The sequence below is a fragment of the Centropristis striata genome, chromosome 3, assembly GCF_030273125.1.
Source record: "Centropristis striata isolate RG_2023a ecotype Rhode Island chromosome 3, C.striata_1.0, whole genome shotgun sequence".
Lineage (NCBI taxonomy): Eukaryota > Metazoa > Chordata > Actinopteri > Perciformes > Serranidae > Centropristis > Centropristis striata.
In genome coordinates, this window is record NC_081519.1 from 33,194,204 (window position 1) to 33,211,004 (window position 16,801).

At 39.9% G+C, this 16,801-nt stretch overlaps 1 protein-coding gene across 1 annotated transcript in view; it reads right to left on the reverse strand.

The window, feature by feature from the left end:
* LOC131966009 (dedicator of cytokinesis protein 3-like) overlaps positions 1-16,801 on the reverse strand; it is a 223,979-nt gene that overhangs the window by 21,784 nt on the left and 185,394 nt on the right. The window contains exons 17-31 of the mRNA XM_059328541.1: positions 15,125-15,287; positions 14,744-14,850; positions 12,957-13,128; positions 12,069-12,166; positions 11,850-11,933; positions 11,340-11,440; positions 10,909-10,990; positions 9,484-9,654; positions 7,431-7,623; positions 7,176-7,303; positions 4,617-4,763; positions 2,949-3,047; positions 2,344-2,438; positions 2,170-2,245; positions 1,528-1,628 (exon numbers count right to left, since the gene is read on the reverse strand). Coding sequence (XP_059184524.1) covers positions 1,528-1,628; positions 2,170-2,245; positions 2,344-2,438; positions 2,949-3,047; positions 4,617-4,763; positions 7,176-7,303; positions 7,431-7,623; positions 9,484-9,654; positions 10,909-10,990; positions 11,340-11,440; positions 11,850-11,933; positions 12,069-12,166; positions 12,957-13,128; positions 14,744-14,850; positions 15,125-15,287 — 1,817 coding nt within the window. The remainder of the gene's footprint in view (positions 1-1,527; positions 1,629-2,169; positions 2,246-2,343; positions 2,439-2,948; positions 3,048-4,616; positions 4,764-7,175; positions 7,304-7,430; positions 7,624-9,483; positions 9,655-10,908; positions 10,991-11,339; positions 11,441-11,849; positions 11,934-12,068; positions 12,167-12,956; positions 13,129-14,743; positions 14,851-15,124; positions 15,288-16,801) is intronic.

The following is a 16,801-nucleotide window of genomic DNA, read 5'->3' on the forward strand; positions in this document are numbered from 1 at the left end:
AGACTTTTGCAGTTTTTTACTGTACGAACAAGGACCAAGAAGTGACAGAGGAAGGTTTGGATGAGGTGAATACAGGTATAACTGCTATAACTCTTAGGATAAAAAATAAATACTCTGGGAGTTTGTGTATATACGTCTGATGTTTAAATGACTGTATTGTAGTTCACTTCCTGACTGTTTTAAAATGAGAGCAGTGTCCAGAATCCCTCCACTTACACAGTTATTTTAACCAGGCGGCAATCTCCGTGTCTGAGCATGAAGGGAAACCAGGAAGTGCTTTAAGCTGCATTCTACCGAAAATTCCAGCAGGGGGCGCTAAATTTGGCTGCAAAAAAATTCTGTCCATTAATTTCAGTGCAAAATGAGAAAACTTCTCACTTGATTTATTACCTCAGAAATATTTTTTAGGACAACACTATGGTCTCAATCGCTAGTAAAAAAATCTTCTAGACAATTTGATGATAGTAGTTCAAATAATGGCCCCATTTAGAAGAAAATAGAAGATAAAGAATCGTATGATTTGGGGCGTGGCTACCTTTGATTGACAGGTCACTAACAGGGTGAGCCATCATCAGGAGAGAAGCAGAACAATGCATATCCACGGCAATGTGTCAATATAGTTATATATAACGTTATATAGATTAAAAAAAAGGGCGTTTAGCGGTTTGGTCTCATTATTTTGACCCTTTCACTGTATTTTCACTTAATGACAGTTTATTTGAAAGTTTTGTTCAGTAAAAATGTCTTGTTCAACGTTTGGTTGGACTAACAAACACTCCAAGGAGTCGCTGTTCAGTTTTCTGAGGTAAGTAACAGACATTTTGTTTTTGTTTTTTGCTAGCCAAAATGAACATCCCAGTTAATGCTCCAGTTAATGCTAACATGAATTAGCAGCGTCTTCTCTCAGTCAGGTTGAGGTGTAGAGAGGCTGTAGTCAGTGATCAGATCCCTCTCCTCCTCCACAGTCCAGATATGGTCTGCTCCCCGTATCGGAAACAAGATGGTGACGAGTGTAACGCTGAACTCGATGCTCCCAACAGGCCACAAACCAATGGGTGACGTCACGGTGACTACGTCCATTATTTACATACAGTCTATGATTTTAACCAAGACCACAATCTTCTCCTAAACCTAACCAAGTAGGTTTTTGTTTTTTTATTATTCTGTCGGTGTCATCTTCGCTGTTTTTAAGAATTGGAAACTGGAGGAACTCTTCCTGCCTGAGGAGGTTTATTGAGTTCAGTGTGTGGAGCTCCTGGTGGGGAGGGAAGTGAGCTTTCCTGGAGTAAAGAAGAGTTCCTGCAGGACCGATAAAGTAGGTCGCCAAGTTTGTGGCGCTGCTGCACTTCAAAGAGAAGAAATGGGTTTCTTTCAACATCTGACTCTCAGCATTTTAGCTGCAGACGACACACGACTCTGAGGACAGTCAGGGTGATGATGCTGGCAGGCAGGTCTGTGAGAGAGAGTGTGTGTTGTTGCATATATGAGTGTGTGTGTTTGTGTGTGTGTGTGTGTGTGTGTTCTTACTTGTCTAACACCTTCTTCCTTTTAGCAGGACTCAGATTCTCCAGCTGTAAACTGGGCTGGTTGATGTAAAGAACCGCCAGACTGAAGTACGAGTTCCACACCTGTTTATACACAAAAACACACTGACAACTCACATCCTTTTACTGACGTTAAACTGTGGAAATCATCCAAGTAAAAGTCATGCATGCAAAACATTACTTACAACATCAGTATTAAAGTACTTAAAGTATTTACCGTAAAATGTTTCCTGTCTGTTTTATTATTATATCTGATATTTCTGGATTAATATTCCTGCTTTTTTTCCTGCTGTGGATGTTTCAGGTTAATTTTACCTCCTTTATCTCCTGTTATTTAGTTTAATCTGCAGTTATGCATCATATCCTGTGAAATCATCATATGTTTTCAGCTTTGTAACGACGACTTTTCCAGCTGATCCAAGAGTTTATTTTTAATGTCAATATTTTTAATGTTAATGTCCTAAAAATCTTTCTAAAAACACACAAAAAATAAATTAAATGTTTAATGTTTGAATTTAAGCTGTCTCGACAGATCTGCAGGACTTTATCTTGGAGTTAAAATGAGGCCACTGTGAGTAAAATGTGGCCGCTACCTGAAGCTGTTTGTTGTGTTTTTTTCACGTACCTTAAAGTCAAATTCGGCTTCTGTGAAGTTCTTGTGCAGAGCAGGAGACAGGTACTGAGCCGTGGTCAGGATGATGCTGCAGAACGGGAACACAAACATTGTTGTCAGTCAGAGAAGCCTGCAGACACCGTGACACGTGTCCCGGCCGTCCTCACGATTATTTCTGTCTCTTACTTGCTGGTGAGGAGCCTCATAACATTCCAGTCGCGAGGGAAAATACTGAGCTTCATCAGATTTCTGAACACACACAGAATCTTCAGCAGGAACTCCTGAAGAAAGAAATTAAGAGAAGAGTTTTATTTCCATTGTTTCTCTACATCCACCACACACACACACTGCAAAAAAGGTGTGTCAAAACAAGATAAAAACACTAAATCTGAGGGAAATTATCTTGCTGCATGGACAGATAATTTCACTTGACAAGATTTCTTAAATTAAGATTATTGAATCTAGAAATAAGCATGTTAAAATAAGAAATTAACTAATAACTAAATAATAAATTAAAGATGAACTGGCCCGAGCAGAGTGCACTGCAATTTATTTGTTTCTTACCAAGATAAAAAAAACTTTAGATTTAGAAGTGTTAGATCATTTATCTTGTTTTAAGAGTTAATTTCTTATTTTAAGCATTTAACATGCTTATTTCTAGATTTAACAATCTTAATTTAAGAAATCTTGTCAAGTAGAATTATCTGTCCATGCAGCAAGATAATTTCCCTCAGATTTAGTGTTTTTAGACACCACTTTTTTTCAGTGCAGAGACGAGGGTTTGTCGGTACCTTGAGCTCCTCTTTGCTCTGGAAGTTTTCCATCAGGTGTTGGAAGTGGATATCTGTCATCTGGCGGAGGAGGGACAGGAGGCATGACACGTACTCTCCCTGCCAATAGGAAACCAGGGGACAGGCATGTGAGCCAATCACACGGCAGCAGTCAGTGAACAATCAGAGAGGATGAGAGGAAGGAAGGCTCTTTCTCAAACCGATCCTGATTCTCCAGCCTTTCACTGCATGGAGTTAGCTGACTGTGTTTATTTATTCCCAAAACAATCATTATTCTTTTGTTGATGCAGGTGGGAAGAAGACAAATCAAATACATGTAGGAAAAAGTGATGGTTCCTTTTATTTCATGAGAAGTCAGCTGAAGTTTTATGAGCATGATCAAAGTAATGTTCATTTAGGAGCAAAATTACACTCAAATGATTGATTTTTGTTCATTATCTGGCAATCACGCATCCAATGAGTGGTGGTGAAGACAGTAAAGTGATATAATGAGGGAGAATGTGAAGAAGACGGTGTGCTGGATCGGGCCGGATTGAGACGGAGCCAAAGATGGAAGGAGTTAAATGGAAATAAAGAGTGGAGGACAGTCATGATGAATTCGCAGATGAAATGCAGTACACACTTTTTTTTTAACCAATTTATTCTCCAGGCATTAATAACAAAGACAGGATGCAAAGAGGTGCAGAACAAGATTTGTAATAAGAACGGCTGAGCCATGTGAGCATGCACACAGAGAGGAGGACGGCTGTTAAATCAGAGAGATGACTCAGAAGATGTGAGGGGAGGTGGAGGCAGCAGCAAGGTTATTATAGTTAACGAAATAACAAAAACTAGAATTGACAGTTTTTTAAAAAAAAGATAACGAACTGAAACTGTATTGTGTGGTTACAAAACTAACTAAAACTAACTAAAATTATAATGAAAATGTCCTTCGTTTTCGTCTTTGTCAACTTTTTGATTATGTAAACCTTTTTGGTTGATATGAAATCTATTTCATCTATCTGGTTTTATGACTGAATAAAATGATTGGAGCTGAGATAGATCAGACAAAGGAAATAAAGGCAACATTTATTGCGACTTTTTTAAAATCTGGCACCCAACAAATACCCCATTACAAAAAAACTAAAACTAAGACTAAAACTAACAAAAACTAAAATAAAACTAATCATTTTTCAAAAAAACAAAAACTAATTAAAGCTAGCAAACTCACTCAAAAAACGAATTAAAACTAACTGAATTTGAAAACAAAAAAACATAACGAAATTAAAACTAAATCTACTGAAAAATCCAAAACTATTATAACCTTGGGCAGTAGAAGGGTCAGTGACAGGACGGATGAGCTGATGGATTAGAGGAGGGCAATATAGACACAAAGTACTGATCCCAAAGTAGTTTTCTGGTGTTTTCACGGAACAAAATAGATGTTTCTGTTATTTCCAATCTTTAAATCTGGCCGATTTTGTGAATGTAATTTTACATTTTCTAAATGTAACTTGAGAACTGTGAATGAGGATTTGGAATCATTATAATAATACGAATGGACATTAAATGGTTGTTTTAAAATATTGCCCAGCCCCCGGATGGACAGAGAGGTCGAGGTGGATGCACACAGGATGGAGCAGGGTAGTGGGAGGTGAAGTCGTAGTAGTCGTATTGTTAGTTACTAACAGTGATCTCCGCGGTGCACTGCGGACAGCGTTGACCCCTTACCGCCTCCTGCGATTGGCTCTTGCTCATGATTGACAGAAGGGTCTGCAGGAGGACGTCCAGCAGGGACTCCACCATCATCTCCACCTCCTCCTGCACCGACGTGTCCTGGAGGAGAAGAAGAGAGGAGGAGAGGAGTGATGCAGAAAGGAACGTAGAGAGCAGAGAGCAAAGAGGGAGAGAGGAAACACAGAAGTCAACAGAGAATTCCAGCAAAACAAGTTTGCTTTATATTTCACAGTGTTACAGTTGTGAGTATTCACATATAGCAGATATATCCAGAGGAAACAAATTTCGCCCGTGCTCGGTCCATTTTTAAGCAGGAAAAAAATGATGGCTTGGTTACAAACTCTCTCATTTTACAGCTACACTGAAAAGAAAGATTTTTTGGCCCTTTAATTATTATTTCAATCTTCTATATACATTCTACAAAGAAATACAAATTCAGTGCTTTTACTTTAAAATAGCAGTTTTTCATGTAGTGCATTACTTAGTGATTGTTTGTTATTATGTGTCCTCAGTTTTGTATGTAAATTGAATCATTCGTTCCAAGTAATATTCACTTAACCAATTCATTGGCTTAATTAGTAGATATTACCAAGAAAAATGTAATTGAGGGACATCAGTGAATCTGCAATTTACTTGTGTATTTTCATAAAAAAATAAGTGGCTCTATTAAATAAATATTACTTAGAAACAGTCTGAGTAAAGATTACAAACACTTTCTGTGTGGAAAATCATGCCTAGATTTTTTTTAGTAAATTTCACTCCAATTTTTTTCAGTGTACCAAAACATTTCTGGAATAATTTGAGAAGAGAAATATGCAACACAGTCACAGAATCTTGATTCATATTCCATCAGTCCTGCCCAGTTTGACAGTTTGATCTGAGTCATCCTATCAAACAGCCTTACATGAGATAAACGGTTGTGATTGCACCAGATTTATCTGGTTTCCAGGCTAAATGTGCACACATCCAGGCCAAAATACTCAAAAGGAGATCTGCACAATGTTAGGCTTGACATTAACAGTTTATTTCTCTTTTCAAGGCAATGTTTCCATACACAGGATCTTCCTCAGGCTGAAGGAAGACGTTGTTGATGATATTTAAATATATTTAATAAATAAAAGCTTCTCAGGACACTGTCAGTCATTTGGTCTGTGAATCCACTAATTTATTCCAAAGCCAGACGTCTCAGAAACACCAGAGAAGATCAAGATTTTCACTTCCACAAAACGGGATTTTTGCTGTGACACAATTCACAATTCAGATTGTGGGGTGCTACACACTTTGTAGCCTCCTGAGGGCAGTTTACACCAGAAATTAGGGTTTCCTGTATTCCTTCCCAGTTCCAAAAACAATGCATTGACACACAGTTTGCATGTGTAGCTGTTTAAACGATACTTAATTTGTATGTCCTCTTATCTTATCGTAAAGAGCTTTTTGGTGGCTGTGGGCAGTGGATGTTTAGGGGGAGAAAGCAGGTCAACAATAAATGCAACATAGAAGTGGTGAACGTCAACTGAAAGCTGTGAACCTGAAGATTAATTTGAGATGAAGGTCAGCACTGTGTTTCAAGTTGTTCTGGTCAAAAATATGTAATTAAACTAAATTAATTAATTATTTCTTTATTGAAGCCTATTATGGTGAATAAAGGGTCATAACATTGGAATACGCTTTCTAAAGTCCAGTCCATGTTCAACTGTGTCCCATAAGTTGTTGCAGCAATTTTTAGGTTGATACCATTTGCTACACACATTTGGTGCTCAATAATGCAATTTTATTCATATAGAGAATGGATAAAAATTGTCAGAAAAACTCCAGAATATTACGTTCATATCTAAAGACCTTTGGAACAACATAGAAGAATCCATGCTGAGATTCGGGTTCAAAAACTTTGGTCATTTTGGAGATTTCTGTATTTTCAGCGATTGGATGATGAGCACTTCTGTTCTACAAACTGCTGAGAAACCCCCTTATTGTCAATATACCCAAGAAAGCTGCACATCCTCTGAATGCTCCAGGTCTCTTGTTTGTGGTTGTAAAGTTTCATGAGGCTGTGATTATCGTAGAGGTCACAGCGGCTCAGTTTATACACTGAGGTCCAGACTCAAGAAATGCCTTCACTTCAATGAACTGGCTACTACTGATGACTAACATCATCCCACATGACGAGAGCTGGACTCATTGAAACCACAAGAGTCTCAGCTTTCCAGTCATTCCCATTCAAAGCCTGTTTAGGGACCTCAGTGTGCACAAATATTCACATACAATAAGGCAAATTTGTGCTACATGAGAAAAACTATGTGGGTTTAGCCTTAAACTGCATGTTATCAGCATAAAGTAGGCATGTAGGTAAAGAGGAGACTTGTGGGAACACAGAGAGCCTCTTCAGCCTCATTCAGATAGCATGATGTCAGAGGTCACGTGACCGCTTTGAAAATCGCCAAAATAGCCTAACTTTGCATCGTTCAACTTCTCAACATGGTATCCTTTCTGTGTTCTTTGTGTGTATGTTACCAGTGAGCTGCTCTTGATGATTGAGAATATGGAGCTGAGGATTCCAGAGCAGATGAGCAGCTCTTTCTGCTGCCTCAGATGAAGATGGATGTGATGCAGGACGACGGGAAGCAGGATCCTCCGAGACTCTGAGGACACACACACACACACACACACACACGTAAATAGTGAACCTTACCTAACAAAAATCAGACTAACATGATCAGTCGTTTATTTTCTGTTTCAGTGAATTTGTAGTTTGTAGTCTGTCTGTACCGGGGAAAGAGAAGAGCCTGCTGTCCACAGTCCGGGCGATGGACTGCAGTTTGACCACGTCCATGGACTGTCCGATGTGCACCGTGGATGGCATGCTGCCCAGAGTGCCGCGCACAAACTCGGCCACCTCCTGCACTGTAAACATTTGCAGCAGCTCGTCGAAGATCGCCGGGAACGAGTTCAGCAGAGCGGCCTGAGGGAGAGGAGCGAGAGGAGTTTATACAGAGGAGAGCAGGAGAGGATGATGGGAAATAAGAAAGTTAAAGAGAGAAAGAGAGAGTAAGAGAAGAGGGCTGGAGGGTTAATAGGGTGAGTTTCTGTGTTTGTGGTGGAGAGAAATGTGACCATGACTTCATTCTGTAACACAGCAAAACACAACAGAGGTGAGTTAAAGTGAACACAGTGAAAAGCTGAATTACAAAATGCCCTCTGATTAAAGCTTTAATACACTGATGCATGCATGCATTACTATCCATTCCCATTGTTTCATGTATATTGTTTTACCCCAGCGCCCAGTATGACTCTCGTCTGTTATGTTCTGAAGCACTGCATTTTGGAAAACAGCTGTTCACCAGTTGAAATATTTAAAAGTCTTGAAAGAGAGCAAACAAAGTGATTCCATTCTTTAGCAGATCAGAAATCAGAAGTTAGATTCAAAAGGAAAGATTAATAAAAGAAGAAAAAGCACAAACGTTTGCGGGTATTAATGTTAAAAACTCACAGCAGTCGCTGACTCGTTTTAGCACAATAAGGACGAGGCGGCAGATGAGGTTCGGAGGTTTTAGTGCTCGGGCAAAATGGTTTCAGTTTGCAGCAGTTTTGCTTGTTGTTGTAGAGTTCTGCCAGATAATAATGTTATGATCCGACACTGACGGCCTGATTTTTATTCACATTAGTTGAGCTAAAATCTTCACTTTTTTCAAGGAATTAATGTGGTTTCATTTCCATCACAAACACGTCTATAAAAAGGTGTTTTTGATGAACAGATATCCTCTTTTCATAATCTTTTCCAAGTGCATATGCAATGTTTCAGCTGCAGGACAAATACATCTCTGCAGCCTTTAAAATCTCATTCTCTGGCCTCTTTTTTGATTTTTGTCGTCTTTTCTTCACATGTAAAATAGCAGCGAGTGTGATGTGGGTCTCTGAGCTGAAGCTCTGACGGTGGACGGTACAGATGTTCTGAGTTAGAGGACTTTAAAAAGCAGTGGGGTGTGTGAAACAATGGAGGTGTGACTCAGCGGTCAGTGCAGCTCGTGTGAGAGGTGTGTTTGGGATCACAGGACTGTGTGACGTTAGGCTCACAAGCTGAAAAGGTGAATCGGGTTTCTGGGCTTCACACAGGGTCGTGTTTCCATCCAGACGTCTACTTACTGACAGCGGAGACGGCCGCAGAGCGTTGGAGCTCCAGGCCTGAGTGCAGCTGGCCTGCCCGCTGCCCGGAGCCTGTCCCGGGGCAGGGGGCGGGGCTTGGCCCGGGGCGGGGGCTAGTGCTAAGGAAGGCCCGACGCCGGAGCCTGGGGCTTGATTTGGGCCCGGACAAGGCTGGGAGCCCTGCTGGTGTGTGAGTGTGGAGGGAGGAGGCCCAAGAGGAATAACAGGGACCCAGAGGGCGGAGCAAAGAGAAGGTGAGGGAAGGAAGCGAGGAAAGGTCCGAGGTACAAAGAGGTACATAAAGGAGATAAAAGTCAGATTAAAGCAACTACAAGGAGACAGAAATATCTAAACTACAAGCTAATAATGTCATTGAATCATTGGATTAGTCTCAACTAAGAACTACAGAGAAAGAACAGTGAAGAGAGGATATCACTGTGCACTGTGCAATGTGTAACATCAGGTCAGAGTTGAGGAAGACCTAACCTGAAATAAGATTCTGTGATTAAGATCACAGAACATTTAGTAAATGTTTTTTGGAGCATGTAGCCAGTAGTTACAAATTGCACCTTTAAACCAGGAAAACACATCATTATTTTAGCATGTGACGATTCTTTGAAATAATAAAATAAAACAGAATGTGCAGTGTGTGTGTGTGTGTGTGTGTGTGTGTTCTCACCTGTGTGAAGATGAGGGTCTCTGAGTTGCGGCTGTCCAGGCTGAGGACGAAGCGGATGGACTGAAAGAGTTCCTGGATGCTGGTGCGAAACTGCTCCTCCTCCATCCCGCAGGTGGCCCGAGAGTAAAGGATCCGAGACTGGACGATGAACTTAAACAGATACTCCAGAGCCTGAGGGTGTGTGTGTGTGTGTGTGTGTGTGTGTGTGTGTGTGTGTGTTTGAGAGAGAGACAGAAACAAGGAGGGAGAAATAAAGAAGAAACAAAATAACATACAATATAAATATTTCATTTACACATAGATATCTCCAACTTGATTAATTCTTATCTTATTCAGTTGATATTATTATATTCTAACTTAATGGTCTAATACAAATACAAATAAATAAATTAAAGACAAAATAAGTAATAAATAAAAATATAAAGGTCTAAAGACTTATATACATATTAAATATACACTTAAAAAACATTTTGTTTTTATTCTACATGTCAATATATTTTTAAGAGTAGATTGTTTTCCTCGCCACAAATAATCCATTTTAATTCAATTATGTTGTTTAAACATATTCATGACTATCTGTTAAAGTTACTCTGCTGCTAAAATCTTTTTTTTTTTTTTTTTAAAGCTGAGTAGAAAAGCTTAACTCAGAGTTAATTAAATGTACAAACAGATTTTTGCATTTCATTTAAAAATAGTTGATTTTTCTGAAAACTTTACTTGAAAACAAAAACCTTAATATGCCAAAAATCTTTGAATACATTAGAATATTTGTGGAATGCTTCACGGGATATATTAGAAGAGAAAACACAGAACAAAAGCTGAGCTGAGTCTTTACTTTCTGAGGGTGAACGAGTGCAGAAACCAGCTGAGACTCAGTGGACGTGGATGCAGGCGGCTTGTTAAATATGGATAAAAAAGTGAACCGGCAGCTGCAGCATGTGTCAAACTGTCCTCAATAATTCACATGGTCCACTTTCTCATGACAGAGACCCATTTGAGACGGATGTTTGAGTCTGATGAATATTTCATGGTGCTGAGCAGCGTTTGTCTGCTAACTGTGGCTCATTCTGTACATCTGCTTCACACATCTGCTCCGAGCTGCAGAGTGAGCGAGGACATTCAGTGGAACAGCTACAGAGGTGTGAAAACGTTGTTTATTTCACATAGAAAACACGGAGCAGATAAATCACTGCAGCACAACATTTGCTTGACTTCTGATTCAAACCACATTCATTTCCAGTCTTCTATCCAAATACACAGACAGAGACAGTTAATGACGTCTCTGTACACCTCTAAAGGTGATGACATATCTAAACATCTCCGGGACGTCCAGGAAGCACAAGTTTCATTTTGGAACTATTTCTGAACCATAACTTATAGTTTGAGGTCTGTGTTGGACTCAGAGCTGCAGTCAGAGACTCTTACCCTCATGGCCTCCTGGATGTGGTCCTGTCTGACCACCTCTGCAGAGCGGTCCATGTACCACTTCAGACAACGGATCAGCTCCCTGAAACACAGCACACAAAATATTATATTTCAACACATGAGGTGGACATTTATTTTGCAGGAGAGCAAAATGTCCTGCTGACCTGCTACTCAGAAACATGTCCAAGACTTAAATACATAAACAGCCAAGAACTACAGGAACTGCACAGGCAGAAATAAATGAGCAAGTTAACACAGGGTCAATGGCACAGTGGAATGTTTTGGACAAAAGGTCAGAGAAAAAGACTTACATACATGTATGTAAATGAGGATTGCGTGTTAAACTAAGTGACAAGTTTCTCCAAAAAGTGTGTGATGAGGAAAAAGGAAGAGGGAAAGATAGAGCCGGTGTCAGTCAGTGAAACTCTCACTTGTAAGCCAACGCTCCTGCAAAGTGCTTCTGGATGTACGTGTCCATCACCGGCCGGAAGTGGTAATATTTACTGTCCCTGAGCAGGTTTATAATAAACACCTGAGAGAGAGAGAGAGAGAGAGAGAGAGAGAGAGAGAGAGGTTAATAAATAAATAGGAAACATGAAGCTTTATGAATGTAACACAGACTTTTTCACTCTGTGTGTCACTCAGATTTTGCCCTGATATTATGTATGTTGTCTTGAGAGAAACTATATAAAATGTAAGATTTAATATATTAAAATAATGTAAAGTTCTGTTTCATTTGTAATAGCTGAAATGACAAACAAAGAATGATTTTTTTTTGTGACTGTTCCAGCATGTTGTCAGTGAGTAATCAGTGAGTCTAATGTGCACCAGTCAGACTTATTGGACTTTAGGAGGACTTTAACTTCTCTGTCAACTTCACTGAGCACAGAATGGTGAATATTGAACTATCTTTCTAAGTTATGTTGCACACACACACTTACCAACGACTGGAACACCAGCGGTCCATATTTGTCTGTGTTGTCGTCCAGGATGGAGAATAATGTGTCCAGAATGTCTTGGAGAAACTGTCACACACACACACACACACACACACACACACACACACAGTTAATAATGTCACATTTGTTCTGTTGTCTAACCAGATCACCTACATTTGGTGATGAGCCATGAAAGTGTTCCAGTCAGTAAATCTTCCTCACCTTGACTATCTCCTCTCCGCTGACATGTCGGAGCCGGCCCAGGATGTCCATGACCCGGTCTGGGTGGGCCTTCCACTTCAGCAGAGCCAGCAGGTCGACTGGAAGACAACAGACACGTCAACTACCAGAGAGGACACTTAAAGAACTGGTCATTTAGACCAGAATCCACTCACTCATACTAAGATAAAAGGCAAAACTTGCTTTAGAAATCACTAAAAATACATCATTTATCACAGAAAGAAACTGAAAAAACAGGCATTATCATTGGAGTTTGAACCAACCAAAACTTGTCTTAAAATGTTGATATTTCTGTCAGAATCACTTTATTCTACATGTGTCATTTAAATCGTGTCCAAAAATAAAGCGGATCCTGTTAAAAACATTAACTTCTAAAAATGCAAATTGTTCAATATTAATAGGATGTGAAGGCCCGTTTTTCCCCAATATTTGTGACACTTGTGGGCACTTGGTAAAGTGTTGTATGTATAAATTTCATTTTAGTCAAAAAAAAAAAAAATGATCACAGAAATTCAACTTGTTTTTAAAAAAAATGTAAACTGTCATTCTAACTGTTATTTTGCACAAAGACATGTTTGAGTTGTTCCCCCTTCTAGTCATGATTGTGCTGATTCCACAGAGCTGCAGGACTTATATATTTATATGGATATCATATGTTGCGGTGAGAGAGGGGTGTGGGGTTTTCTTGTCCTTATCACAAGGGTTTGAAAGTGTTGCAGCCTTACTATGATCCACTTGTGTGAAAACCAGGATTCCACTTTATCAGTAAGATGCATATTTAATTGTATATTTACATCATCGTGTTCTGCACGCCGGCCTCATGTCTGAATAAAGTGGACAGCAGAGTCTCTACAGAGTTATAGACTGTACCGTTCTGGGTGAGCTTGGTGGAGGAGAGCTGTGTGGAGATCCAGAAGGTCTCCTTGGTGCTGCGCTGGAAGATGAGGCTGGAGGGGATGCTGGGGCAGCTGTTGAAGTCCTCCTTACAGCAGGGCAGGCCCAGGTACAGGGCGTGGTTACTGAAGGTGGTGTTCTCGTCACACTGAGGCCCAGAGGAGGCGGAAGGAGGACCGGAGGAGCGGGCAGGAGGAGCGGGACAGAGAGGGGTCATTGTTACTAACAAAGCTCTTTGAAACAATTTATGTCACTTTGCCCCAACAGGGAACATCTGCAGCCTCACAAATCTAGAAAACACAACAGGTAACCTAGGCAGTGGTGGAAAAGTACATTTACTCGACTACTTAAGGACAGTTTAAGGTTCCTTACTTGAGTATTTATATTTTTTGGAAACTTTACGTCTACTTTATCTCAGAGGTTAATATCGTAATTCCAAGATTTAAGTGAAAAACATAACCAATCTAAAAGTATTCTTATAAATTAAACTTACAGAACAAAATAGTATTTTATCAAATCAAATCAAATCAAAATACTTTATTTATCCCAGAGGGGAAATTCAGTTAGTCTTGTAACTCTGGAAGAATGAGACAGCCTGATGTCTGTAGGAGAGAAGGATCTTTTGAATCTCTCTGTTCTGCAACAGAGAGAGAGGAGCCGTCCACTGCTGTTTTTTTGCTCCATAAAGGTTTTGTGTAGCGGATGATCCGAGTATTTCAAGATGGCCTCCAACATGTTGACAGGTCATCTCTCCACCACCTCCTCCAGTGTGTCCAACCTGGCTCCAACCACAGAACCAGCTCTTTAGACCAGTCTGTCCAACCGCCTTCATCTCTGTGTGTGATGCTGCCTCCCCAGCAGACTGCAGCATAAAACAACACACTACCACCACAGACTGATAAAACATCTGCAGCATCTTACTACACATGTCCAGAGATCTGAGCTTCAAGAAGAAAAGAGCTTTTTGTAGAGAGCGTCTGTGTTTAGGGACCAGTCCAACTTATTATCCAGGTAAGCACCTAGATACTTAGAACTTGGCACCACCTCACCCCACAGGTATTCACTGGCAGAAGAGGGGCTTGAACCGTCAGAAATCTATGATCATTTCCTTAGTCTTTGAGGTGTTCAGTAGGAGATAGTTCTTGTGACTCCAGTCACTGAAGGCTTTTATCAGATCCCTATATTCAGATTCCTGTCCATTCCTGATACACGCCACAATAGCAGTGTCGTCGGAGTACTTCTGGATGTGGCAGGACTCAGAGTTGTATTTGAAGTCTGTGTACAGTGTGAATAGGAATGGAGCCAGAACAGTGCCTTGTGGAGCCCCTGTGCTGCTCATTGTTACAAGTAGTTAAAATTACTCCTATTATATTGAAATGCTGCTTACCTTAATGGTTCAACAATAATACTCCAATTACATTTAAAGAACATAAATAGAGAGAATATATAAAAACAAACTCTGAGGTCTTTTTGCATAACGAGTACTTTAGCACATTTTGATGCTGATACCTCTGTGCTTTTACTTAAGGAAAGTTTTGACTTTTACTTGTAGTGGAGTGAGTATTCCCACAGTATGTTATTACTACTTTTACTGAAATAAAGGATCTGAATACTTCTTCCACCACTGTTTAAAAGTAATTTAGAAACTTCCTGATGATAACAGAAATACAACAGAATCCAAATTGAAGCACACCATGAATATGGGGCAGACATTGTAAAAGACAAACACAAAACACATGTAATCTAGCCTATTTCTGTCTGACCTTGTAAACGTAAAGTTCGTGGCTCTCGTCTGAAAGAGTCGTTCCATCCTCCCTCATCAGAGGAGTGAAGGAGAAACCAAACAGCTTCTTCTCTCCTTTGTCCTTCGCTGCAGAGTGAAAGACAGAAAAGAGACAAAAAGACAGACGGAGGGAGAGAGGGAACAAAACACACAGGAAGTTTAGAGTGGTAGCCAAGTTTCCTCTTGGCTTTGCTATAATTGCTTTGCACAGATGTTAATAAAACTCATCAACAAGAATCAAAACAAGCAGAGAAGTTGCATCCACTCTGTCAGTTTGACTCAGTTGGTTCATGAGCTAAAGATCTCTGTATGCAGCTGATCGTTAAACTCCATCACCACTGACAGGAACAGAGCGACTCACTAGAGCAGTGTCTGAACTCGAAGCGCAGGTGTGAGCCTCTGAAGCGGTCGATGGGGATCGGCAGTTTGATGACTTCGCTCCAGCGAGGACTGTTGTTGTGGTAGAGCACGAAGGATCGGTGCTCCGGGACGCTGGGCTCCCCTGAACCCAGGCTGATGCAGTCCTGCAGAGGGAGGAAACATGACGCAGTGTTTGTTTCACACGTGAACTGTCTCTGTCCGGTTCATCTCACGTTAACTGCAGTATCACTGTTAGTGGGAGGACATTCTGTCAGTGTGGGCATTAGGCGGCCTGCGGGCCACATCCGCCTGTTAGCTGTGCCTGTTCAACTACGGTGCTTTTATTTTGAAGGCGATTTACATATGTAAATGCATGCATAGGCACCTGCACAGAAAATCGTTCCACAAAAATGCTGAGTTATAAGCATGTTGAACACTTAAAATAAGAAATTAACTATGAAAACAAGATAAATTATCTAACACTTCTAAATCCAAGCTTTTTTAAAATTTCTTGGTAAGAAATAAATAATTTGCAGTGTGCTTTTTGCATAAAGTTAATAAATTGCTGGTTTATTGAGCAGAATTAAGTTCAGAGTTTTGGTCTCGGCAACCTTCGCAATATTTCATACTGCCACCCACTCCTGCTTTAAAGGAAACATCTGTATGTTTTTTCATCCTGTACCTTTTTTTAATTGTCTAAGTGACTATTTACTGGGAACAACCACTTTAAAGAATTGTTCTGGTATTGATTGAGAGCGCTGCAACTGTAAAATAGCTGCATCATCATTATATTATCACACATTAAGTGTTTGACAACATTAAGGGAAGGACCCTACAGAGAAATAAGACCTTTTTCTTTACCTTTCATTGATTCAGTCTGTTTGTTAATGAGTCTAACCAAGTCTCACTCAAAGAGTCTCATTCTGAACTTGACAGTGGAAACGTTATTGAGAGCTGGAAGAGTTTGTTGTTTTAGAGCACAGAAAGTGTCGCTCTAAAAGATTTTCAATGGCATAGCTGCATATTTAGATTCCTCCGATAGTGTAGAAGAAGCAGCAGGAGATTTTTTTTAAGCTTTTTAAACGAAGGGTAAAGAAAAACATTTTATTTCTCTTTTTTTCAATAATGTTGTCAGACATAACAGCAACAGCATAATATAATAACAATCGGAGCCTCTCAGTGGCAAAAACAGGCACCATTAGGGGATTTATATTGATGGTGAGCAATCGCTGGGGAAGAAGGAAGAAAAATGTTCTCCATGTGGGAAAATACAAACACTACTGGTGGATTGATTTAGTGAATTTTGACACAATAAATTCATAGAAATAGTTCGGGCAACTAGAAGTGTGTTGGGTTGTGCTTCTGAACAATTATTATGACTTCTTCTTCATTATTATTGTTTGTATCCAGGAAGTCATTAAATGATTTATTCTGGAACGTGTTGATTAGTATCTGCCTGTCAGCTTGTGGCTGCTGCATGTTCACCTCTTGTTACTTTGAGACATTTTAACCCATAAGAACCCAGACCCAGTAATCCTTAAAGTAAAATTATGGGGGATATACCACAGACCAAGTGAACCACATAGAACACATTTTTTATGTTTAAAAAAAAAAAAATCTACCCCTAAATGTGAAAGATCTGTGATGTGACATATATGTTACAATGGTATTTATGTTT